This window comes from Peromyscus leucopus, chromosome 8b (genome assembly GCF_004664715.2).
Source record: "Peromyscus leucopus breed LL Stock chromosome 8b, UCI_PerLeu_2.1, whole genome shotgun sequence".
Taxonomy (NCBI): Eukaryota; Metazoa; Chordata; class Mammalia; order Rodentia; family Cricetidae; genus Peromyscus; species Peromyscus leucopus.
Genome location: NC_051086.1, coordinates 102532144 through 102557556, shown reverse-complemented (window position 1 = coordinate 102557556; position 25413 = coordinate 102532144). Strand labels below are relative to the sequence as shown.

At 54.2% G+C, this 25413-nt stretch overlaps 1 protein-coding gene across 1 annotated transcript in view; it reads left to right on the top strand.

Annotated features, from left to right (window-relative positions):
- The window catches only part of Dnah17 (dynein axonemal heavy chain 17), a 117950-nt gene that overhangs the window by 24591 nt on the left and 67946 nt on the right, over positions 1 to 25413 (top strand). The window contains 19 exon segments of the mRNA XM_028892549.2: positions 1717 to 1899; positions 3852 to 4106; positions 4996 to 5165; positions 5697 to 5919; positions 7214 to 7330; positions 7476 to 7562; positions 9430 to 9582; positions 11632 to 11880; positions 14611 to 14733; positions 15983 to 16330; positions 16417 to 16508; positions 16798 to 16924; positions 17494 to 17646; positions 19206 to 19331; positions 20125 to 20232; positions 21761 to 21892; positions 22323 to 22483; positions 22995 to 23151; positions 24060 to 24164. Coding sequence (XP_028748382.1) covers positions 1717 to 1899; positions 3852 to 4106; positions 4996 to 5165; positions 5697 to 5919; positions 7214 to 7330; positions 7476 to 7562; positions 9430 to 9582; positions 11632 to 11880; positions 14611 to 14733; positions 15983 to 16330; positions 16417 to 16508; positions 16798 to 16924; positions 17494 to 17646; positions 19206 to 19331; positions 20125 to 20232; positions 21761 to 21892; positions 22323 to 22483; positions 22995 to 23151; positions 24060 to 24164 — 3069 coding nt within the window.

Genomic DNA, 25413 nt, shown 5'->3' with positions numbered 1-25413 from the left:
TCAAAAAGTAACTTCAAAGAAGAAAGATCTAGCTTATAGATCACCATCTCAAAGATTCTTGCTTCTGGGCTGTGGTGAGCGGAGCCCCATGGCGGGGAGCCCATTGATGGAGCAAAGCTGCTCATACCACGGCAGCCAGGACGCTACAAATCCATCAACAGATTAGTCCATTGATGAGGTCAGAGTTCTCATGGTCCCATCACTGCCACACCAGGGACCAGGCACTTAAGCTCCTGGGCACATTTCAATTCTATACTGTAATACAACAGTTCCCAAAGGGTCCTGACGCTGCCAGGACAGGGTGATGCATTGAGAGGGCCTCCCAGAAGCCACGGAGGACAGATGGGTCATGTGCAAACCTGGCATACGTCTCCTTTGCTCATCAGTAATTGTCTTGGTATGTTCTCTGATGCTATAGCAGAATACCAGAGGTTGGGTGAGTTATAGACAATAGGCGTGTACACAGCTCACAGTCTAAGATCAGCGAGGGGCCCTTCTGGAGCAGGTCTTTTTTTAAAAGATTTATTTATTTATTATGTATACAGTGTTCTGCCTGCATGCCAGATCTCATTGTAGATGGGTGTGAGCCACCATGTGGTTGCTGGGAATTGAACTCAGGACCTCTGGAAGAGCAGCCAGTACTCTTAACCACTGAGCCATCTCTCCAGCCCTGGAGCAGGTCTTCATGTTGTATAATTTCATGGAGGAAGAAGGAAAGGCCCAAAGGTACAGACCTGCAGCTCCAAGCCCACTGTAGTCAGACTCCAAACCTCATGACCAGAATTCTGCCGATCTCATGGGCTTATTGGAAGAGTCGTGTCAACCACAGCCATAACAAATTGCAGACCTAAAATTCTGTTGATGCAAGCAGGCATTGCTCCCGACCATAAGGTTCACAAAGCAACCCCACACTGTTGCTGAACGTCAGTGATAAAGCTGACAAGGTGTCACTCACAGCAGCAGAGCAAGGGAAGTCGCCACCAAAACCACAAAGGTCCCCCTCCCCCCAGCACTGCCAGAGAGTTCCCAGTAGCCATGGCTCCATGGCAGGAGCCAGCCTCTGCTGCATTAGGGTTCAGAAAACCTGGTCATCCTTCATGATGACTGACCATCAATACCCTGTAGGGCCTCTCAACACTAGTAAATAGCTCTCCTTGGCACAGAGAACTTGGGGGGCCCAGAGTCTATTTGTCATGGGTCTGATGGGACCTGAGTCTGAGGTGGCCCCTGAAAGGACAGCCCTAGCCACTTGTAGGCCATGGCACATAACCCAAGAGTCCCTGGATAATGGGAAGAGCCCTGGCAGACGGGGCTCATACCCTGTGGCTTTGCAGCCTCACCAGAGGCATCCAGACAGACTGGCCGCAGGCACGTGGGAATATGAGAACTTACCTAGCTATATAGTCTCTGTCCTCATGGTAGCTGGGAGTGATGGGTGGCCACTGTCTCCATCCTGTGAAATGATGATACTGGCTTTACGTGAAGTGACTCTCCCAGGGCCAGGCAGCTGGTGATTGGCCGCACTGAGCTCAGCAATCTGCCACCTCACACTCTTCCCTAGCCTGTCCTTGCTGGCCTTGAGCCCATGGCTGTGCACCTGGCTGAAGTGGTCTGAACCAGCAAGAGCTAGCCACTCATTAGCTAGAGCCTTGAATGGGCAACTGGGCCTCATTTAGCAGCAGCTTGAGGCACTGAACCCCGAATGACTAATTTCAGGAGAGTGTCGCTCCCCTGTTTGAGATCCGCATGGAGTTGGATGAGGAAGGACTGACTTACAACCCGTCTCTGGAGATGGGCGAAGAGGACGGCTTCCTGGCGCTGATCGAGGGCCTGATCAATGACCTCTACAATGTGGCCAGGCTCATCCCTCGTCTGGCCAAGGGCAGAATTAACTACAAGGTCAGTCTCGGTCCACTGCCACCTTTTTGCCTTTCCCTGGTTGGGTACCAGCTGGTGATGGCCTAGCCTGGCAAAGCCTGATGACAACAGGTCAGAACGTGATAAAGAGTTTGTGGTTGCTGTCTGCTCAGTGCCCAGTCGGAAAGAGAGCGATGGATGCTGGGACTCAGCCGGCTGTCTCCCTGATGCTTCAGTCTGGGAATGGTGCCTCCTGCATTCAGAGTGGTTCTTCACACCAGAGTTCAGCCACTCTAGGAGTTTCCACAACCATACCCAGAGACGATTCTAAACCCAGCCAAGCTGACCATGGAGATGAACTCGGGCAGATGCCGTCTGCCACCTCCCACACCCATCGGATCTGAGCGTGTTGATTGTTGAGTCTGCTCAGATCCTGGGTATGATAAAGCAAAATGGAGAGTTTCGGTGTCGATCCCAGACTGGAGCCATTGGATAGCCTGTCCCTGATGAGTAGACAATGAGCCAGGCCCGGGCAGCACAGACTGGAGCCATTGGATAGCCTGTCCCTGATGAGTAGACAATGAGCCAGGTCCGGGCAGCACAGACTGGAGCCATTGGATAGCTTGTCCCTGATGAGTGGACAATGAGCCAGGCCCGGGCAGCAGTCCTGGTCGGAGCGCCCCTGAGGCTGGGGCACTCTTTCCACTGTGCTCTCATTTAGGCTGACAGAAGCCAGTCTTCTGCGGGCGACCACTGAACTTTTGAGTGCCTACTGGCGGCAGCCAGGATGAGGGCAAGGGGATATGAAGACAGGCGATGTGAAGGGGGTGTCAGGTGACTTTTCCTGGGGAGACAGAAACAGATGTCAGTTCATCTCAGATAGAGCACCGACAGTAACCCCGAGAGCCTGCCCCACTCAGGTCTAGCTCAGTCAACCAGTGACTTTACTGGGGTTCCTGAGTGAATTGTGGGTTGCTCAAAGGCAGCTGTACCACCAAAACGCCCACCCAAGTGCAGGAGACGAGTCACAATGGTTGCATCTCTGAAGCAGCTTGCAGGCGTTGCAGGCAGCCCTCTCAGAGTGTCCCCTTACCTGCAGCTACTGCTCAAATGACCTGGGGATCAGCTTTGAATCCTCTAAGTGTCAGGAGTTTCCTGGCCCTTGTGAGGTCCCTCTGCTTCCTGAGTCCTGGGGGAGCCTCCTTGGAGAAGGAATATTTGATTCTTGAGCATAGCTACACAACATGGAGGCGTTTCCTCCTCTAGGTTTCTGCCTCATTGGCACTGTCCAGTGGTGTGGGTTCTCTGATAACAAGCAGCTGGAAGGAGGTGTCTTGTGTGTGCGGGGCGGGGGGTGGAGGGGGGTAGGGGGGGTAGGGGGTATGTGTGCACATGTCTGTTTTTGATTTAAACTTGCATGATGAGAACTAGTGAAGGATGAAAGGCATCAAGATGAAAATAAAAGTGAAATTTAACAGAAATCACTAGACATGAAGAAATGTACAAAAACAGAACACCGCTTTCCCTAGCGTGACTAGCCAGAAGCAGGGCTACATCTGGGAGGGAGTTTGAACCACAGATCTTCACAGAATGTAATGAGGAATTTTAATGACTTCATAGACAGCCAGGTGCAGATCCAATCAGTTTTCATATATCATAGATAACATTTACTGCGATTTAACAAGGGGGTAATTTTCCGGGTTTGTTATTATGGGACAGATGTCCACTCCCACCTTAAGTAGTCCATGTGAGCACTGTCTGTGTCCCTATTGCCCATCCCAGCACATGTCACACAGCCAAGGTCTGTACAAATACAGAATGGATGAGCTGGTACCCAAGTCACCTTGGGGTCGGACAGACCAAACCAAGAGGGCACTGTACGCGGACAGGCTCTCCATCCGGGCTACTTAGCAGCACTTTTCACCCATAGAGAGCCTACTCTTCTGGGCTGGGAGCAAACTCCCCATCCATTGTCCCCACTCCCCTGCCTACAGACAGACCTGGAGGACACTACAGACCTCATAGAGATGCGGGAGGAAGTATCCAGCCTGGTCATCGGGGCCATGAAGGTGGCTGAGGAGTACCAGGACTCCTTCGAGAGGTACTCCTACCTCTGGGTGGATGACCTTCAAGAGTTTATGAAGAACTTCCTCATCTTTGGGCACGCACCCACCCTTGAGGAGCTGGACACCCGGATGGACGACACCGTCCCCAAGACGCCACCCACTCTGGCTCAGTTCCAGCTGCAGGTGTGTGTGCTGGAACCGTGTGTGTTGCCCCCCCCCCCATCATCCTCTCCTGCTTCCTCTGGTAGGTGACTTCGGGGTCTGATCTGAAACCTGGGAGGCATGATTACAATGTGGGTTTTACTGTGGCTCAGGGCTGGTGAGGCCAGGAGTGGTATGCCATACCGAACCACGCCACATGGGGGAGCACTAGCGCCCCAGGACGCAGAGCAAGGTTGGGCTGTCGTTTGCCCCTGCGGCTCCTCTATGCCAAGGGAAGAGCCTTCAGCGGGTTCTACTAGGCTGGAAGTGTGAATGGCTTCAGTCAGCTTGGAGAGGGCACTGTGCTGAGCTGGCCGGTGTCCTGTCCTGTGGTGACTAGGACAGGGGACTGTTGATCCTAAGACTCCGTGAGAGCCCAGTAAGAGGTGGTTGGGAGCCCCACACTCAGGCCGGCTCCAGGCAAGGGCTTGTTGTCTAGGAATCAGCCTCCAGGGTCAGCAAGGGCCCAGGTGTCAGAGCATCAAATCCAGAAAATGAAACGGTCCCTGCAGATCTCCACATTGAGTGAGAGGGAACCCCCCCCCCACTTCTGTCCCCTGCAAGTGAGAGGAAGCCACCTCACAAGGACGGGATGGCCCAGAGTGGGCAAGCACTCCTGTGAGTTGAGGGGCAGCCTTTGGGAGTCTTCTAGTGCTGCCAAAGCCCGGCTGTTGTCCCCCAATCCCATCCCCCTCTGTCTGACTGTCCCCTTGCACCCTGGGGTGTTGGGACAAGGACAAACAGGTGGTGTAGTGGCCCTGGCACCCGGGGCCACTTGGCTGCCCTTCGCAGCCAGGCAGAAAGCAGTGCTGGCCTCAGGGGAAGCGCGGGCGCGTGGCTGACGGGGCCCGCGGCTGTCTGTGTTGGGCAGATCGACTCCTATGAGAAACTGTACGAGGAGGTGTCCAGGTGCGAGAACACCAAGGTCTTCCACGGCTGGCTGCAGTGTGACTGCCGGCCCTTCAAGCAGGCCTTGCTCAACACCATCAAGCGCTGGAGCTTACTGTTCAAGCGATACCTGAGCAACCACGTCATCAACAGGTGAGACTGTAACCCACTGTTGGGACGCCCAAGTGTAAGACCCAAGCGGGTCTCCCTGGGGCCCCTGGACAGCCTGGGGGAGAAGCTGGGGCCTTCGAGAATGGGGCTTCCACCTCTGCCTGTGGCTCGGCGTGTGACCAGTCGGGGCCAGGTAAGAGGGTGAAGCCAGAGGGGACCCGGGGAAGTACTCCTCGCGCTCTGAGAGGGAGCCTTGGAAGGCTGCCGGAACAGCCCGCAGGTAACTGTAGCATCAGAATCAGGCACAGCAACGTGAGCATGCTCTCCAGCTGAGCCCATCTGGGAGGCCCGCTGGCCACTTTGAGCTGTGGCTTTTAAGGTCCGGCTCAGGAATCAGCCTGGTCTAAGTTAATAGGATCTTTGTGACATCTCGACTGAGGGGACCACACGGGGCCAGCGGCTGTCCCTCTCCTGGTGGTGCCTTGCATGGCAATCAAGCGTCCTTACTAAGGTGACACTGAGGTGGCACCCAGGGAGGAGATGAGACCCTCACAGAGCCCCCTTGCTCTGCAGTCTTGCTGATCTGGAAAGCTTCATGACCGTCACTCGATCGGGCCTAAAGAAACCTCTCAAGGAGGGGGACTACGACGGGCTGGTGGAGGTGATGGGGCACTTGATGAAAGTCAAGGAGAGGCAGGTGGCCACTGACAGCATGTTTGAGCCCCTGAAGCAAACCATCGAACTGCTCAAGACCTATGGGGAGGAGATGCCGGAGGAGACCCACTTGAAGCTCCAGGTGGGTCCCGGTGCTCTGCCAGGTCTCCACAGGCTCCACACCTTGCCAGACTCTGGATTCCCAGAGGTGCTGAGGCAGGAGACGGAATCCTCCTGGAGAACAGGGCCAAGGTGGTCCCCGAGGCCAGGAATATCCTACTGATGGTTTCATGGGGTTAAAACCATCTCCATGTCCACATATCCTCTTGAGTGTGGAGGTCACTCCAAGTGGGTGTGAAAGCTGATGGAGACCAGGGTGGAGAGAGCCCCTGGAGATGAGTGAATAAAGAAGGGACCAGAGACTGTCTATGCCCTGCCATTCACTGCTCACATGATGTCAGCATGAAAGAAGTCTAAGCTGCTGGGCTATAGGCTGAGCAGGATGGGGGAAGTCCATCTGGGGAACCTCCAAGGAGGCCCTGCCTTCTGCCATCTCCTCCCAGGCCCATCAACTTACCTCCTCCTCTCCCTCCCTCCCCCTCCCTCCCCTCCCCTCCCTTCCTCTTCCCTCCCCTCCCCTCCCTCCCTCCCTGCCCAGCTGCACCAGGTCCATTCCCCTGTCTGTATGCACCAACTCTAGGCACTGTCCAGACCCATGGCTCAGGAGTAACAAGGGACAAGGAGCCGCAGGTCCATGCCCCTGTGCTGTAGAGGGCCCAGAGTCGGCTGGGTCTGAACCTTAAGCAACAGGCTGTGCCAGCTCCAGCCACCCTGCTCATGGTCCAGTTGATGCCATAAGGGCTTGGCATGTGGCCAGTTCCTAGGGGCTCCCAGGCCATGCAAGGGGGCAGCTGGGGTGGACGGGCGCCACATAAGGCAGGCTGAGCAGGAATGCCTCATCCTGCTCAGGGAGGCTCGATGGCCTGGATGTTACCACCTGTTTTCTAATTTCCGGTCCTGGGTCCTTAGCCTGACCATGGGACATACACACAAGGGTAGAGAAAGTTCTGGTTGGCAGAGGACACAGAGCCTTCTCAGTTCGCCATTCTGGGGCTGAGTGGGATGATGTGAGCACTTTGTTCCACTTTAGAAGTCTCTCCTGAGCCTGCAGTTACCTCACGGGAGAGGGTTAAAAAGTAAGGGGCTGGGGAGACGGCCTGGATTCAGTTCCCAGCACCCACATGGCAGCTCACAACTGTCTGTAACTCCAGTTCCAGGGATCTGACACCCTTCTTCTGATCTCTCTGGGTGCTGCATGCATGTGGTACACATATCTACATGCAGGCAAACACTCAGACACATTAAATACTTAAAAAGAAAAAACTAACTCCAAAGGCAAAATGGGAAGAGACCTCGCTGGCCTTTGCCTCCCACAGGAGCTGCCGGAGCAGTGGACCAACACCAAGAAGCTGGCCATTCAGGTGAAGCAGAACGTGGCGCCCCTCCAGGCCAATGAGGTTAACATCCTGCGGCGCAAGTGTCAACAGTTTGAGGTAGCCTGACAGGTGGTGGGAGCATGGGGGTGGGGTGGGGGGGTGAAGGGACGAGGGGCGGCGGGGAGCGAGGAGGGTAGTGCAGCCGGCCGGGATGCTCTGAACCAGGCATGGCACGTACCGGCCCTCCCTTGCTCTCTTACAGCTCAAGCAGCACGAATTCAGGGAAAAGTTCAGACGTGACGCCCCCTTCGCCTTCAGTGACCCCGACCCCTACAAGTCTCTGAATAAGGTACCTACGCACTGTGGTGAGATCCCCGTGGTGGCCCTGGGACCTCGTGGAGCGCTGAATAGGAGGAACATGGCTTAAATGAGACCGCCCTCAGGCCAAGCATGTGTGTGCATGGGACTCGTGTGTGCGCTTGTATACATGTGTAAGTGTGGACATGCAGAACCAGGAACCCCCCTCCTAGCCACACAGCCTCTGCTCTACCACACTGCTTAGAAAGCTGCTCCAGGGCCACCGCCCGTGGCCCTATGGGCACCCCGCAAGCCTCACAGGCTGCCTTTGTCACACTCATCCCTAACTGTCTTCCCATGAAGCAGTCTCCTGTCACCCGGACTTACCTCCTGTCCCCTCCTCTCTCCCATCAACCAGCCACCAGGTGTTGCCCATGTCTCCACTCTGTTCTCGCCGCCCAAATGTCCGAGTCCAGACCCTGGGGACCTCAGCTCACTGGGCAGATGTGAACCCCACAAGGTCCCTCAAGTTGCCTCACACTTCCTCTGCCCTGAGCTCCCATTCTTTTTTTTTTTTTTTTTTTTTTTTGGTTTTTCGAGACAGGGTTTCTCTGTGTAGCTTTGCGCCTTTCCTAGAGCTGAGCTCCCATTCTTAAAGTCGGCGCTCTCCTTTTCCTTCATGGCCATTTCCCACGTCACTCTCCCCGAGTCACAATCTCGATGCCACTTTTAAAGCAATCTTGTGGCATTCTTGTCGTTTTTTAGTAAGATGAGAATATGGTATGGAAGCGACGGGTGTCAGGGGATGGATCCCTGCAGGGACTGAGGCATCCATCGGGCTGTGGTGGTACATACCAGTTCTCTCAGCTCCCGAGAGGTATAGGCAGGAAGGTCAGGAGTTCAAGGGCAGCTTCAGCTACGTAGAAGGTTTTGATCGTCCTGGGCCACATGAGACCCTATCTCAAAAATAAGTTAATGAATAAAAGTCAATGTAGACACGTCACAACCTACACAGCCTAGGGAGTGACCTACCTGGGGCTGCAGGGAATAAAGAAATGACAGACAAACAGACAGAAAAGCTGGGCTCAGGTGGGCTGTGTATGCTCGGATGATGACACAGTCCATCCAGAAACTCGATGCACTTAGTCTGAATCCAGGAGACGGGTTTATTGTCTACAGCCGAAAGAAGAGATCAGTCTAGGATCATCTCAGTAGACGGCCTCTGTGGACATCCGGGAGGAGGAAGCTAGGGTTGACGTTTTCTGCACACACTGTCAACATCCCACACAGGGATGTTGTGGGGGCCACATCACAAGGTGTGACCTTGCAGGGTTCACATCTGCCCAGCAAGCTGAGGTCCGCAGGGTCTAGACCCTGGAATGGGTGCAAGAGGCCTGTTGAGTTCAGAGCTGATCCAGGCTCTGAGAACCCCATGTGTTCCTGCCCTGGGAGGATCTACCCTGGCGTGGGCAAGATGACCAGGCCATGACCATGGACCTGGGCATTGGCAGTGAGAACAGAGTTAGGGGCTTATCTTGACCACCTCCCTGAGCCTGACTTTGGAAAGGCCTTGCCATGTGCCTGTGTCTGAGGCACTGGGGTCCTTGCCATGGCTGTGCCCATGCCAACAGCACACATTCCCTCAGGACTTCATCTACTCCCACACAGATCTGAGTCTGTAGAGACAGGCTGCCTCTTACTACATCCCAGAGGGGTATCACAGAGGGCGGCTGCCATCTTGGCTGGAGCACTGGTCCACCAAGGGATGGGAAGTTGCGGCTGGAGGACGGAGAAGATTGGTTAGGATATGGTTGAGAAAAGAGACCAAAAAGGCAGGAATGGGGGCAGGGTGGGACACTCGGGTTTGGGGACACCCAGGCTGGGGCAGCCCACTGATGTCCACTCCCATCCCACCCCAGCAACAAAAAAGCATCTCGGCCATGGAGGGCGTCATGGAAGCGCTGTGCAAGTCTGCCAGCCTGTTCGAGGTCACGGTGCCGGACTACAAGCAGTTGAAGGCCTGCCACAGGGAGGTCCGCCTGCTGAAGGAGCTCTGGGACATGATCGTCATGGTGAGCCAGGCCAGGCCGTGCGGGACGCGGGTGGGGACTCTGCAGGTGGCAGTGACAGCACCCAGAGGGACCTCTGGTTATAAAGACGCAGCAGCAGCTTCCCAACGGACTCAGCTGGGGCCACTTCCCAGAGGCCTTTGCAGTTGGGCTTTGCTCTGTGCAATATCGCCCCCCTCCCTCCTGCCCCACCTCTCTTCCCTCCGACTCCTCCAATCCATCCTCCTCTCCTTCTCAATCAGAGTCCTCCGACTGTCATGGCTTTTTTTTTTTTTTTTTTTTTTTTTTTTTTTTTTTTTTTTTTTTTTTTGTGGCCTATTGAGTGTAGTGTAAAATTGTTTACTTCAGCAATGGCGACTTACCAGTGGCTACACCACTGAGGAATATGGCTTCCCCTCCCCCAGCCACCTCAGAGAGGGGTGGGGCCTCATGAGCCCCTCACGGTCCATGATGGATTGTTGAAAGACCGAGTCTACGTGTGGTTCCTGTGGGCTGTGAGTTCACGGGGGCAATCACCACATCTGGAAGACAGTGTGCACCAGGAATGCACACCAGCAATCCCAGCACCAGGGAGGCAGAAACAGCAGGAAGTTCAAGGCAGGGTCAGCCTGGGCGGCGCAGCAGGTTCCAAGCCAGCCAGAGCTGCACGGGAGTCCATTAGAGCTACCGCAGAAAAATACCACACCCCGGAGGTTCCTAGACAATGGGTGGAGCTTCTTACCGTCAGACCTGGGGAGTCCCAAATTCATGCAGACTTGGCGTCAGATGAGGGCGGCCACTCCCTTAACAGACATCAGCAAAGGGAGCCCGGCCCGGGAGATGCCACGGGCATGAGCAGGCAGGGTGGCTCAGGAAGAGGCGTCGGAAACCCATCAGCCGGGACATACATGGTGCCGAGATGCAGCATGGACTCCGACCTGCCCGAGTCCTGTTCAGGTGAAGGCCCTGGGTCTTTCTGGGTCGGGCATTCTTGCCAAGTCCAAGCCTCTCCAGTGCCTGCGCCAGCAGTCTGAGTCTGTGGCTGACTAGTGGCTTCCAGCTTGGAGCCTTTTTCGACCCCCTGGACGGAAGCGCACAGGCGCTCAGCATCTTCTGGTGCCGTTCTCGGGAGAATTTTTTTTTTTCAGGTGGTTTGTTTATTCTGTTTCTTCTTTTTGTCAGAAATGAAGTTTCTTCTCTGGTTTTCTTATTAGTCAGTATGAGCTAGGTTATCATGTAGTAACAAGTGTCCTAAACATCAAACAACAACAACAACAAAAATGTATTTCTCACGCTCCTGTTCCAGGCAGCTGTCCATCAAAGGTAAGCTTGATAATCCAGGTTGTGTGTCAGTGTGGTTGACAAGGCAGACGAAGAGCAAGTATGCCAATGCTGAGCCAAGTATGGCAATCGGGGCTCCTGAAGTCCTGGCCCATGTCCTGGCTGAGGCAAGTGGCATGGTCATTCCAGAGGGAGGGAGCCAAATCCTGCCAACCACTAGCAAGGCCCAGCATAGGCTTTCTCCAGCATGCGCTTTGCCCGTTCATCTTTCAACAGTGGCTCTTATGGCAGCTGTTGCTTCACCCTTTTTGTGAAAGTCTGACGTCGGTTCTAGATGGTCCCCCGCTGGACACGGTTGATGTAAGAACCAGGTCTGTGGTCTCAAGAAAATGACCACACAATGCAAAGTGTCATCAAGGCACCCCTGGCAGGGTTGGGACCTGCTTAGCTTTTATTTCTAATGCAAGGGGGTCCTGAGTGGCCAGAGCTCGGCTCAGGTTCTTACAAGGTTGACTGGTAGAAGCAGCTCGGCTGATAATAGAATACAATGTGAGCACCTAGTGCGACCACAAACACGCATTTTCATTTCTATAAAGCAACGCTGATCCTGGAGGAGTCTGAATTCCTGCTGAGCATCTCTTTTACAACCTCTTTATTAACGGAGTTTGCCTTAATTTAACGCTTTTTTAATCAAAGACAGTACATCACGTCTTACATTCCCCACACACTCCAACAGCGGATGGAGCAGGGGCCGAGGAAAGACGGGAGGTGACGAGGATGCTCTCCCTGCAGGTCAACACCAGCATCGACGACTGGAAGACCACCAAGTGGAAAGACATCAATGTGGAGCAGATGGACATTGACTGTAAGAAGTTTGCCAAAGATGTGAGGTCCTTGGACAAGGAGATGAAACCTTGGGATGCCTTCGTGGGGCTGGACAACACCGTGAAAAACATGATCACATCCCTGCGTGCTGTGAGCGAGCTACAGAACCCTGCCATCCGAGACCGCCACTGGCAACAGCTCATGCAGGCCACCCAGGTACCGCCACGTGATGCGGGTAGAGGGCAGGGATGGCTGCTGGTAGCTGGGCTAGCCTGAGCTGCCTGAGTGGTGGACGTGGGGTGCCAGTACATGAGGTTGGCAAAGCCTGGCATGGGCCGCTGCTGTAATGTGGGTTCAGAGCTCGGGGAGCCCTGCTTGCCTTTGGCTCGGCTGGTATCTCTCTTTTTACATTCTTGGACTTCATACAGGTGCACGGTGTATTTTGGCCATCTTCATCCCCCTATTACCATCCCTCACCCCCTCCGACTCCCACTGAACCCTTTCCTCTTCCCAAGCCCCCATTATTTTCATGTCTTCATGTTTGCTTCTTTTATTTATTGTAGCTCACTGAGTTGATTTAGGGGTGCAACCCCGAGCATAGGTGTGAAGTTATTTAACTAGAGCGAAGGTAACTTACCAGTGGCCACACCACTGAAGAAAATGACTGTCCTTCCACCAGCAGACGGAAATGGCTGTGGGGCCCCTCTCCCATCATGCCCGAATCTTTACTGACTTGATCTTGTACAAGTCCTGTGCAGGGTTCTCACATGGAGAAGACTGTCTCACAGTACTCCTTCCCATCCCCCTGCCGCCCCCACCCCGCTCTTACATTCTTTCAGCCCCTCTCCTCTCCCTCGATGTCCTCTGAGCTTTGGAGGCACGGTGCAGGTGTCCCATTTAGACTGAGCATTCAGCCATCGCTGGCCGTTCTCAACACTTAGACCAGTTATGAGTCACTGCACGCGGAAGCTTCTCCGGCTCCGGCTGAGAGCAGCACTCGTCTCTGGGTATAATCATAAATATTTAGAAGGCAGTGTGACACCGTGTCCCTGTAGCAAAACGACAGTAGTTTGCTCCCCTATGGCCTATGGCTCCCCAGCTGTGGACTTCTGACTGGGTCTTTAATAACAGGCAGGAGTTTCCCCATTGTGGAGTAGGCCTCACGTCCTATAAAAATGTGGTTGGTTCACCTATGGCAATCAGGCCACTGGTGCACTAGTGAGCATATCTTGTCTGGCAGGCCGATATTTGCTGCCATGACCTTGAAACTCAATCATCTACTGAGGCCCTGTGTGTTCAGTTCACATCAGGTCCTGCCAATTACATAACCCGTTCTGACTGCCATTGAACGTCCACATGGCGCAGGAAGATCTGGGGATGTTGAACTGCTCCTCTGATACCCCTTTGTATCTGAGCTCAATTCCTAGCACCCCAAAATTTCCAAGGATATTCCCTAGGCATCAATCCTGGTCTTGACACCCACAGAAGGCAGGCAGGGGCTCACCCTCCATCTGTCAACAGGAAAGAAACTTCATGACTCTACAGGCCAGCAATGCACAGACAGAAAACTCGGCCCCTGCCCCTGTGCCCCCTTGCACCCCTCCCCTGCCCCCTGCCCTGTCCTGCCCCCTCCCCTGCCCTCCAGCCAGCAGTGAAAAAAGAATGGCATGTGGTACAGGAGAGGGAATGTTCTCTTTTTTTTTTTTTTCCCAAGACAGGGTTTCTCTGTGTAGTTTTGATGCCTGTCCTGGATCTTGCTCTGTAGCACAGGCTGGCCTTGAACTCACAGAGATCCACCTGGCTCTGCCTCCTGAGTGCTGGAATTAAAGGCATGTACCACCACCACTGGCGGGAAATGTATTCTTTTCTCTCTACTCACCCTAGGCTGAACTGAGCCCTGTTCATTGTCCTGACAGAAGTCACCTATTGGGGATGTATCTTAGTGTTTCTATTGCTGTGAAAAGACACCATGACCATGGCAACTCTTACAAAGGAAAACATTTAATTGAGTAGCTTACAGTTCAGAGGTTCAGTCCATTATCATCATGGTGGGACATGGCAGCATTCAGGCAGACATGGTGCTGGGGAAGGAACTTACTACATCTTGATACACAGGCAACAGGAAATGGTCTGAGACCCTGGGTGTGGCTTGAACATATATGAGTCCTCAAAGCCTGCCTCCACAGTGACACACTTCCTCTGTGGCCTCCTTCAGCTGTGACCCAAAGCCTCACTTCTTCTTCTGTCACCTGACTTAGCGTGTACCTGGAGATCTAGGATGACCTCGTCCTGAGATCCGCAACATCTTGCAGGTCATGCCCTGAGACCCTAAGTGAACTTGTGTTCTGGCGTACGCTTTTTCACCCCACTCCAGAGGGTTCTGTGGTTACGTGGTTTTACAGGGGAGAGGGTGAGGCTTGGAGAAGGAACTGACCTGAGTCACAGAGCCCCTGTGCTGTGGAATAATCCTCTTGTATACTGTAAAGATTTGTCACTTAAACTGGTTTAATGAAACACTGATTGGCCAGTAGCCAGGCAGGAAGTATAGGCGGGGTGACCAAACTAAGAATGCTGGGAAGAGGAAGGGCAGAGTCAGGAGTCACCAGCAGATGCAGAGGAAGCAAGATGAGAATGCCAGGCTGAGAAAAGGTACCAAGCCACTTGGCTAAGCATAGATAAGAATTATGGGTTAATTTAAGTGTAAGAGCTAGTCAGTAATAAGCCTGAGTTACCAGCCAAACATTTATAATTAATATAAGCCTCTGTGTGGTAATTTGGGAAGCAGCTACTGGATATTTGGGAGTTGTTGGTGGGACAGAAGCTTCCGTCTACACCCTGAGTTGCAGATCAAAGCTTGGCCCTATGGCCAAGGCTCCTCTAAGAGGCCTGCTTCCTGCCACTGTAGAACACCTGGTCTCATATGAAGTGCACCTGTTTTTTCCCTAGGTGAAGTTTGAAATGTCAGAGGAGACCACCCTGGCAGACCTTCTACAACTGAACCTCCACAAGTATGAGGACGAGGTCCGCAACATCGTGGACAAGGCTGTAAAGGAATCAGGAATGGAGAAGGTAGGCACCATCACTGTCGTATGGTCTTCTCCCCAAAGGATCCTGGGACTGTCTGATAGGCTCAGTGACTGTGAGGGACTGACCTCAGACAGCCTCTGGCTCCGAGAGTTCTAGCAGCCTTCCCTCGAGAGCTCAAGACAGAAAAACCACCCAATACCTGCAGACCTCAGTGTCTTCAAATAGCCCCATTCCTGGCTATTCTCTCTCCAAGCACACCACAGTTATTATGAGGAGGCCCCAAGGACATCCCTCACTGGGGAATGAATCTCCTGATCTATGAAACAGATCGGGGTTTGCAGAGAGAGCTCAACAGTTAAGAGCGCTTGCTGTTCTATCAGATCCCATCCCTTACAGCAGGAAGCTCACAGCTGCCTGTGACTCCAGCTCCAGGGGACCTGATGCTCTCTCCTGGCCCCCACGGACAGCCAGCACACCTAAGTGTACACATAGGTGCATGCTCACATATACATATGTAAGTAGCTGGGCATGGTGACACACACCTTTAATCCCAGCACTCAGGAGACAGGATCTCTGTGAGTTGGAGGCCAGCCTGGTCTACAGAGCGAGATCCAGGACAGGCACCAAAACTAAAAAGAGAAACCTTGTTTCGAAGAAAAACAAAAACAAAAACAAAAAAAAAAAAAAAAAAAAAAAAAAAAAAAAAAAAACCCTAAACAGGATGAAGGTCGGCGTGAACTTAACTCCTGCTGTTTCAAAATGCCTTCAGCTCAGAAGTCGGTGTGCACCCTAGCTTTGTTCAGCTCAGAAGTCGGTGTGCACCCTAGCTTTGTTCCGAGTCCCAGGAGCTTTGCGTCCTCCCTGAGCTGGCCACCCCGGATGCTCCATGCTTGTGAATTAGCTGGTTTTTCATTGCTGCAACAAAATGACTGATGAGCAGTTTAAGGAAGGAAGGGTTAATTCTGGCTTAGGTGAGGGGGTACAGTCCCTCATGGGGAGCAGTCCCTCATGGGGTACAGTCCCTCATGGGGAGCAGTCCCTCATGGGGAGGCATGGCAGCAGGGCCAGGAAGCTCCTGGTCACGGTGAATCCACAGTGAAACAGAAAGTGAACCAGAAGGGAGCAGCACTACAGCCCCAAGTGACCCACCTCCTCCAGGAGGTGTCCCCTCCCACAGGTGACACAGCCTTCCCAAACTACAGCTCCGGGTCGGGGCCAAGTGCCTAAGACACACGAGCCTGTGGGTGACATTTTACATTCAAAACACTCCCGATTTCTGTTCCCCTGAAAGGTCCTGAAAACCCTGGACAGCACCTGGACCACTATGGAATTTGAGCATGAGCCACACCCGAGAACAGGCACCATGATGCTCAAGTCAGATGAGGTGCTGGTGGAGACCCTGGAGGACAACCAGGTGCAACTGCAGAACCTGATGATGTCCAAGTACCTGTCCCACTTCCTGAAGGAGGTGACCAGCTGGCAGCAGAAACTGTCCACAGCAGACTCCGTCATCTCCATCTGGTTTGAGGTCCAGAGAACCTGGAGCCACCTGGAGAGCATCTTCATTGGCTCAGAAGACATCAGAGCCCAGCTACCAGAGGATTCTAAGCGCTTCGACAGCATCGACCAGGAGTTCAAGGTGAGCTCCGCCACTGGGTGTTTCCAGAAATGGCTGCTGCAGACAAGACGGGCTCCAGCGCTTCTCTCCTCCCTCTCTCCTCCCAGGCCTTGATGGCAGATGCCGTGAAAACGCCAAACGTTGTGGAAGCCACCAATAAACCGGGCCTCTACGATAAACTGGAGATGCTGAAAAAGAGGTGGGTCCCGGTCTCCAGGCGACCAGCCGAGGTGTGGATGGGGCACGGTCCTATGCCACCTGCTGTGCGAAGGCACAGGTCACAGGCTAATAATGTGCCATCCCTGAGGTGCACTAGGAGCCCCGTGTGTGATCAGAGCTGGTGAAGAATGGGGGCATCTGGTCAGAGTCTCTGCGTTCATGTGGGTCTGTGGAGGAAAGGCAGGATGCCTTCAGTCATTGGAGAGGATGGGCTGGACGAGAGCACTGTAGAAAAGGACCGACCAGCCCTTCTCCCTCCTTCCTCTTAGCTTGGCTGTGTGTGAAAAGGCATTGGCTGAATATCTGGAGACAAAGAGACTGGCTTTCCCAAGGTTCTATTTTGTCTCCTCGGCTGACCTGCTGGACATCCTTTCCAATGGAAACGACCCTGTGGAGGTAGACAGGGCCCCAGCTATGTGAACCCCTGCACCCAGGAACCCTGGCTGGAGGACAAACCCTCCATGCGCTCTGCACAGTGTGGCTCTGGGCAAGCCAGCTGACACATGGCTGCTTGTTTCCCTTCTATGGAATGGGTGAAGCGGGGGTGGGGGGGGGCCGCTTCACGGGCACCCGAAAGACACACTGAGCTCTCCTCTGTGTGGCCGTCATAATCTTTGCCCTGATACATACCTGGGAATCTAGGAAGACACTTCCCAGGGCTCCTTGGAAAGAGAGGATAGGGAACCAGGGGGAGAGAAATGGTGGTGTTTCGTTTCAATAATAAAACTATAGGGTAGGCATGAAGCGGGGGATATGCCGGGAACCTCGATGGAGGCTCTGGTAACGGTGTCCTGCCCAAGGCCAGTTCTTGCCAATGCCCATGGTTGCCTGAGTCACACTCAGTCAACCTCAGTCAAGGATGGGGCGAATACTCCCAAAACAAAAGAGAAAGGATAGAAGAGGGGGGGCTTAAAAGCCCTGGAGGGAACCCGGAGCCACCTGCAACTCCAGGGTCCTTCCCCCAGGTGGGCCGCCATCTGTCCAAACTCTTCGACAGTCTGTGTAAGCTCAAGTTCCGTCTGGACGCCGAGGGAAAACCTCTCAAGTTTGGGCTGGGGATGTACAGCAAGGAGGATGAGTTCGTGGACTTTGACAAGGAGTGCGACCTCTCAGGCCAGGTGAGCCCGCGGGGAGGGGACAGGCTGTGCGCCGCCAGCCCTCTCATCTGCCTCTCAAGGACACGCTTGAGGACCTCTTCTTGATCTGATTTATAAATGTATCTGTGTGTGTGGAGGAGTGTCAGTGTCATGATGTTCAAGTGGACGTCAGAGACCACCTTTCAGGACTCAGTTCTCGCCTTCCACCGTGATGGCCCTGGGGATTGAACCCATGTTGCCAGGCTTGGCAGCAAGCACCTTTATCTGCTGAGCCATCTCCCTGGCCCCACCTCGTTACAGGATCTACAAAACAGCCTCGCTACGGTGTGTAGCATGCATCTAAGGGGCAAAAGAAAGGGGAAGAGCTGGGCTTGTCTGCATCATTGAATTGTTATGGTTTGTGCAAAATGAGGCTGTGCCGTCTGAACGGTCAGTTCCCAGTCTGTGTGTGTGTGTGTGTGTGTGTGTGAATGTGTGTGTGTGTGTGTGTGAATGTGTGTGTGTGTGTGTGTGAATGTGTGTGAGTGGGTGTGTGAGTGTGAGTGTGTGTGTGTGTGTGTGTGAATGTGTGTGAGTGGGTGTGTGAGTGTGTGAGTGTGTGTGTGTGTGTGTGTGTGTGAGAGAGAGAGTGTGGGTGAGTGTGTGTTTGTGTCACAGCACTCACACAGAGGTTAGAAGGCAGCCTTGGGTAGCCGCTTCTCTCTCTCCACCCTTGTGTGGAGTCTGGGGATTGAACCTGTCACCGGGCTCCTGCAGCGATGCCTCTCCGCACTGGGCCATCTCACTGGCCCCAGGTGGGCTGTCTTTCCTGCTCTATGAAAACCTTAGCATTTCTGCCCCTGGCACCCATGTTGGTGGTGGTCACTGCCTGGACCAAGCTTCTCAGCTCTTGGAGTCTTGTTCAAAGTGTTGAAGAAGCCCACACAGTGGTAAAGCAGCGGGGTGGGAGGAGGGTGATATTCAGACGCAAAGCAGAGGTGTGGAGGGGATACCTGCAAGGGCAGTGGGCACTCCGATGAAGGGCTCAGGATGCCAGCTGTGTCCCAATACTTCCTTCTGTGGATCCAGGAGGAGGAGTTGTTAGGGCTGGGATGGGCGCGGGTTTCTCCTTTGATTGACAGGCTTGGGTCACGTAGGCTGTTGTTCACTGCACACATCCTTTTTCTTGTCTAATTTTGATCATGTTCGTGCCCAATCATGCAAACCCATGAGATGGTTAATAGGGAATTTTCCCTAACAGTTGACCAAGAGGATCCATTCTGGCACACTGCGCATGCGCCCAAAACTGGTCCTCACTGGACTGGTGCACCGATTCTAGATCCAGGATGCGTTTGGTCACAGGAAGGAAGTTACTAGTTAGCCATGATCAGGGTGATTGGTGGCTCTGTTCAGAGAGGAGAGAAGGTGAAGCTCCACACAGGTCCTCGGCGGCCACTGCTTCATTAGGAAAGGGACGTGCGGAGGCCAACACAGGCGGGGTCTTGGACTGCTAAGTCGTCCCTACACTTGCTCGCTCAGGTGTGCAAATCCCTGGGATGGGACACACGGGGCCGCAAGGTCAATGTGAGGTCTTTCCCCAGGTGGAAGTATGGCTGAATCGGGTGCTGGACCGAATGTGTGCCACACTGCGCCACGAAATTCCAGAGGCCGTGGTGACATATGAGGAGAAGCCGAGGGAACAGTGGATCTTTGACTACCCAGCCCAGGTCTGACATGGATGGGACCCACTGAAGTGCAGCTCCATGGGGAACCTTCTTGTGCCTTCAAGGCCCCAGGTTACCCTCTGTCTGTCTGTTGGGAATGAGCTTAGCTGCTTGGCATGAGGTCTTTTAAAAATTCATTTTCCTTTATTTTTATTTTATGTGTATGGATGTTTTGCCTGTGTGTTATGTAAGTGCATCACTTATGTGCAGTGCCAGTGGAGGCCAGAAGAGGGCGTTGGATCTCCCGGAACTGGAGTTACAAACGGTTGTGATCATCCATGTGGGTGCTGGGAATCAAACCCAGATCCTCTGGAAGTACAGCTAGTCCTTTTTTTGTTTTGTTTTGTTTTGAGACAGGGTTTCTCTGTGTAGTTTTGGTGCCCGTCCTGGATCTCGCTCTGTAGACCAGGCTGGCCTCGAACTCACAGAGATCCGCCTGGCTCTGCCTCCCAAGTGCTGGGATCAAAGGCGTGTGCCACCACTGCCACCTGGCCAGCTAGTCCTCTTAACCACAGAACTGTCTGACCAGAGTCATGACCTCATCTTTTTTTCTTTTTTCTTTCCTTTTTTCTTTTTCTTTTGGGGGAGAAGAATGGGGGGAGGTTTCAAGACAGTTCTCTATGTAGCTCTGGCTGTCCTGGAACTCACTCTGTAGACCAGGCTAGCCTAAACTCAGAGGTAGATCTACCTCTGCCTCCCGAGTGCTGGGATTAAAGACGTGCGCCACCGCCGCCCGGCTACGACCTCATCTCATTATCCATAAAGAACAGTTTCTCATGCCCTGTGTTGTTTTCAGGTGGCGCTAACGTGCACACAGATCTGGTGGACAACTGAGGTGGGCCTGGCCTTTGCGAGGCTGGAGGAAGGATATGAAAATGCTATCAAAGACTACAACAAAAAGCAGGTGTGGGAGCCCTGGGGCCCTCAAACGGCCAGGCAGTAGCCAGAAGCCCCTTCTTTTAATTAGGGTTTCTATTGCTGTGATAAAACACCATGACCAGCCAGGCGGTGGTGGCGCACACCTTTAATCCCAGCACTGGGGAGGCAGAGACAGGCGGATCTCTGTGAGCTCAAGGCCAGCCTGGGCTACAGAGTGAGTTCCAGGACAGTCAAGGCTGTGACACAGAGAAACTCTTGTCTCGGGGGGAAGAAAATGAAAACAAACAAAAAGCCACCATGACCAAAAGCGACTTGGGAAGGAATGGGTTTAGTTCAGCTTACAGTTTACAGTCCATCATCCAGGGAAGTCAGGGCAGGACCTGAAGCAGAGGCCATGGAGGAACCCTGCTCACTGGCTTGCTCCCCAAGGCTTGCTCAGCCTGCTTTCTTATGCAGCCCAGCACCACCTGCCCAGGGGCGGCCCACCCACCACAGGCTGGGCCCTCTCAGTCAATCACTAACTAAGAAAATGAACCATGGCTTGTCCACAGGCTAATCTGCTGGGGGCCTTTTCTCAGTTGAGGCTCTCTCTTTCAAATGACCCTAGCTTGTGTCAAATTGACATAAAACCAGGCAGCACAGGCCCCTTCTCCAGGGTGTTCACTCTGTTCACCATCTGTGTGGATCAGTAACAATCCGGTATCAACCTCGGACACACAGAACTCAGTGTTTCCTCCAGAAATCACATACCAACACTGGCTTTAAAAACAACAACAACAACAACAAAGTGTGTGTGTGTGTGTGTGTGTGTGTGTGTGTGTGTGTGTGTGTGTGTGTAAACCTTGGGTGGTTCCTCAGGAAGCTGTTCACTTTTTTTTGGTTTTTCGAGACAGGGTTTCTCTGTAGTTTTGGTTCCTGTCCTGGAGCTCGCTCTGTAGACCAGGCTGGCCTCGAACTCCCAGAGATCCACCTGCCTCTGCCTCCCGAGTGCTGGGATCAAAGGCGTGCACCACCACCGTCCAGCCCACTTTATTTTTGAGTCAGGGTCTGAAGCTTGCCCATTAGGCCAGATTGGCTGGCCAGTGATCCCGGGGATCCTCCTGTCTCTGCCTCCCTGGTGCCGGGATTACAAGCACATGCCACCATGCCTCACTACTTATGTGGATCTGGGAATCAACCTCAGGTCCTTGCAAGGACAGCACTTGACTAGCTGGGGACACCATCTCCCCAGGGCCACGGTCAACATTTTCTCTTGTAGCTTCAGAACCTTCCTCGTGTGTAACTTGATGCATCGTGCCAGCTTTGGCGGCGGCTGTTTTTACTGAATGTCCATGCTCCTTCTTCTAAGGGCATCCATGGTCTCCCCACCTGGGAGAGAGGAGCTTTTCAGTTTTTCGTTGTGATAAACAAGAGCTGGTGAACTCATACACACGTGGTGGGGAGGTCACTCTCTGTGCCCCACTCCCCACCCCCACCCCCCAGCATCCAGCCCGATGGCCACCCGAGTTGGTAGCTGCCGAGCAGGGTCCCAGCACAGGTGGTTCTTTCTGCAGATCAGCCAGTTGAACGCGCTCATCACTCTGCTCATTGGAAATCTCAGCGCTGGGGACAGGATGAAGATCATGACCATCTGCACCATCGACGTGCACGCCCGAGACGTGGTGGCCAAAATGATCACTGCCAAGGCAGGAGCACCCCTGTCCCGGGCGGGGCTGGGGAGGGCTGGGAACTGGGCTTGGGGTTGACCACACACTCAAGGACTCCAGCCTCTACCCTCTCCTCCACACAGACAGACAGACAGACAGACAGACACACACACACACACACACACACACACACACACACACACACACCAGGGACCCCAGGAGTCCTCCTGCCTCCGCTCCCCAGCGCTGGGATTACAAGCACACACCATCACACTGGCTGGTGTGGGGATTGAACTCAGGGTGGCTTACACTCTCGGCAAGTTCCTTACGGACTGGGCCAACTCCCCAACTCCAGACTTTTCTATCTGTAGCAGGCTGAGGCCAGAGGTATTGAAACAGTTGTACATAGGCTTGAGAGGGGAGCCCCAGGGACTGGCCTGGACCAGACGCACGGGTCCTCCTTGTGCAGGTGGAGAGCTCGCAGGCCTTCACCTGGCAGTCACAGCTGCGGCACCGCTGGGATGAGGAGAAGAAGCACTGTTTTGCCAACATCTGTGATGCCCAGATCCAGTACTCCTATGAGTACCTGGGCAACACACCACGGCTGGTCATCACCCCCCTCACAGACAGGTGAGGACACGGCACCCACCCCTCTACACCACACACCTCCTTGGGCCCTTCCCCACGCTTCCTCCCACCCTCGGCTCTGAGGCTAGAAGAGCCCACATCTGGGTGAGGAGGTCCTGGGCTCAAGATCCAGCCCAGCCACCTGGCAGGAGCCCAGTGTCAGGCTGTGAGTCCTTGGTCTGACACTGGCTGTGTCTTCGGGGGTTACCTCAGCTCCCTGGGGCCGACAAAGTGGGGAGAGTCCTCATGAGTGTGTGAGCACTGAGTAAATTGTAGGACAATAAACGCACTCAGCCTAAAAACTGTGTCTGATGAGTCCAGAGGGCCACTCCCCAAACCCACAGGAGGGCCATGCCTGCCCCGCACCGTCACATCCCAGGGTTCCTGCTCTCTGCCTTTTGTCCCTCGGGGGGGGGCTGAGCTCACACAAGAGCCCCACAGTTAACAGAGTAAAGCCCAGTGTGGAGCGGGCCCTGGGGCCACGCTGCCCCCAGTGACTGGAGGTCCTTGGCAGGTGCTACATCACGCTCACACAGTCCCTCCACCTGATCATGGGCGGAGCCCCTGCGGGCCCCGCTGGCACAGGCAAGACAGAGACAACCAAGGACCTGGGCAGAGCCCTGGGCACCATGGTGTACGTCTTCAACTGCTCGGAGCAGATGGATTACAAGGTGTGTGGCTGCCTGGGACCCAAGAGTGTGTGGAACCCACAGACAGAACCCAGGGGGCAGTGACTGGGCATTGAGGATACCCTGCCAGCACCCCCCTTTTGGAAGTAGGCGGTCTCAGCACCATGTGTCCTAAAGGGACCCCTCTCGTGACCAAGATTGTTCCAATAATTAGAGACCACAGATAAGGAGTGAGTACCCACTTATGTTCAGTGTGGGTTTAGGGTAAAAGTCGTGTCCAGGTGGACTCTGAAGGGGACAAGAGATGGGAGGTCAGTTCCATCAACCACAGAAACTTCAGGGTCATGTCTACTCAGAGGACGAAATGGGAGGGGCGAGACCCCAGCGGTAACAGGAAAGGTGTGGGGGCCCTCAGTCTGCAGGGCATCCATCCCCTTGGATGCGTCCCACAGTCTAGGGGTCCCATCCTGAGGCTGAGGACAGGGCCCCATGACCCCTGCTGACTGACGGTCATACCATCATGTCGGCCCCCCCCCCCCCCCCCCCCCCCCCCCCCGCCATGAGCCCTAGAAAAGTGAGGTCAGATGATCCTAAAAGGTAATTGTGTTTGGACTCCATGGGTGTGTCGATTACCTTGCAGGGGACAGAATGTCACACTCATAGGGGAAGGTCCTCCAGGAGCTGGCAGCCCCAGCCCACCTTAGAGGATTCCTCCTCCTCCTCTGTGTGCATAAAATGAGAAGGGGAAGGGGAAATGGCTGAGGAATTTCCAGCCCTGCCTGTGCCCGAGCCTTTTGCTTGGAGGAGCGCCGGGGCTGTAGAGCGAGGCATGAGAGGACGCTGTCTCCAGGGGTGTGTCAGCTGCCACATGAGTGTGCTAAGACACAAATCTGCTTCCTGCAGGCCTTTGGAAGTCACGCCCTCCCTCTGACCTGTCTTTCCTTTCGTAGTCTTGTGGAAACATCTACAAGGGCCTAGCGCAGACGGGAGCCTGGGGTTGCTTTGATGAGTTTAACCGGATCTCGGTAGAGGTCTTGTCTGTGATTGCTGTACAGGTAGGGCCCTTCTGCTCGATCTCTGGGTCAATGGGGGGGGGGGGGCTGGAGCTTTGCTCAGCTTTCATGGTATCTCAGGCACCAGAGACCCTGTCCACCCCAACAGCTGGGCCCTGGACAGGGGGATGACACAAAGATGCCTCGGACCCCTGCCCTGGTTCTTAGGGGCCCTAGGTAGTTTACACGCAGAGAGGACATAGAGGCAGAGACGTAGCCCCTGTGCCAAGGGAGATGTGGAGGCATGACTGGGTCTGCTTGGAGGTGCTGACATAGAAAATTGTGTTGGGTGTGGTAGCAAAGACTATAATCCCTGCCACTTTGTGGTGCAAAGCCAGGAGGCTCTCCACAAGTTCAAGGCCAGACTGGTCTATGTAACAAACTCTAGGTTAGCCAAACGTAGATGGAGTGTTTTGAAAACCAAAGAGGGCAGATGGGGGCGGGGGACGGAATATTTAACAACCCTTAGTTGCCGTCGTGATTGCACAGCCGGGCAGCAGGGTAAACCAAAGTGGTCCAGCATGTCCCTTCCCACCACGTAAGCAGGCTGTGTGCACAGTCTGGGGATGAAAGTGACTGCGCATCGAGACAGCTGCCTCGATCACAGCTGGGCTCTGTCTTTGAACATGGTTAGAGCAGCTGCCTGCCTGCAACTGGCTGGACTTAGCCACGTGCTTCCAGAGTGAAGTTACTGGGTGTTTATGCACCAGCTGGGTTACAGTGCATTCACTAGATATCCATGTAGAGAGAAACTGCTAATCCTAAGCTTAAATTCAGTGTGGACGTGGCCTCAGGCCAGACCAGTGGACCTGACAGAGGGGAGCGGAGGGCAGCGCGTAGGAATGGGGGGGGGGGGGGAGTGAACAGGAGAGGAGCAGGTGCGGAAAGCTTGGCTGTACGTCAAGGGAATTCCCTAGCAGGGCACAGGACAGCAGAGGGGAATCCAAGGCAAGGCAGGAGCAGGTTCCTCAGACGAGGTGGGGGACTATGTTAGCACCCCCCCCCCCCCCCAGTTGGACGCATCGCCACATTTCAAACAGGAGCCCAGCAACCCTGGAGCCCGACAGGCTGGAGAAACCGTGGACTCTGAGGTCAGCTGAGGCTGGCCTCCAATCCCAGATCAACCTGCAATCCCATCTCTGGAACCCTAGGCCAGAGCTCCTACTTTGAAGGTCCTAACATACCAGACCTCAATACTAGGGACAGCGTTGTAGTCCTGGGTAGGGTGGGGATGCGCAGGTCTGGGAAATGC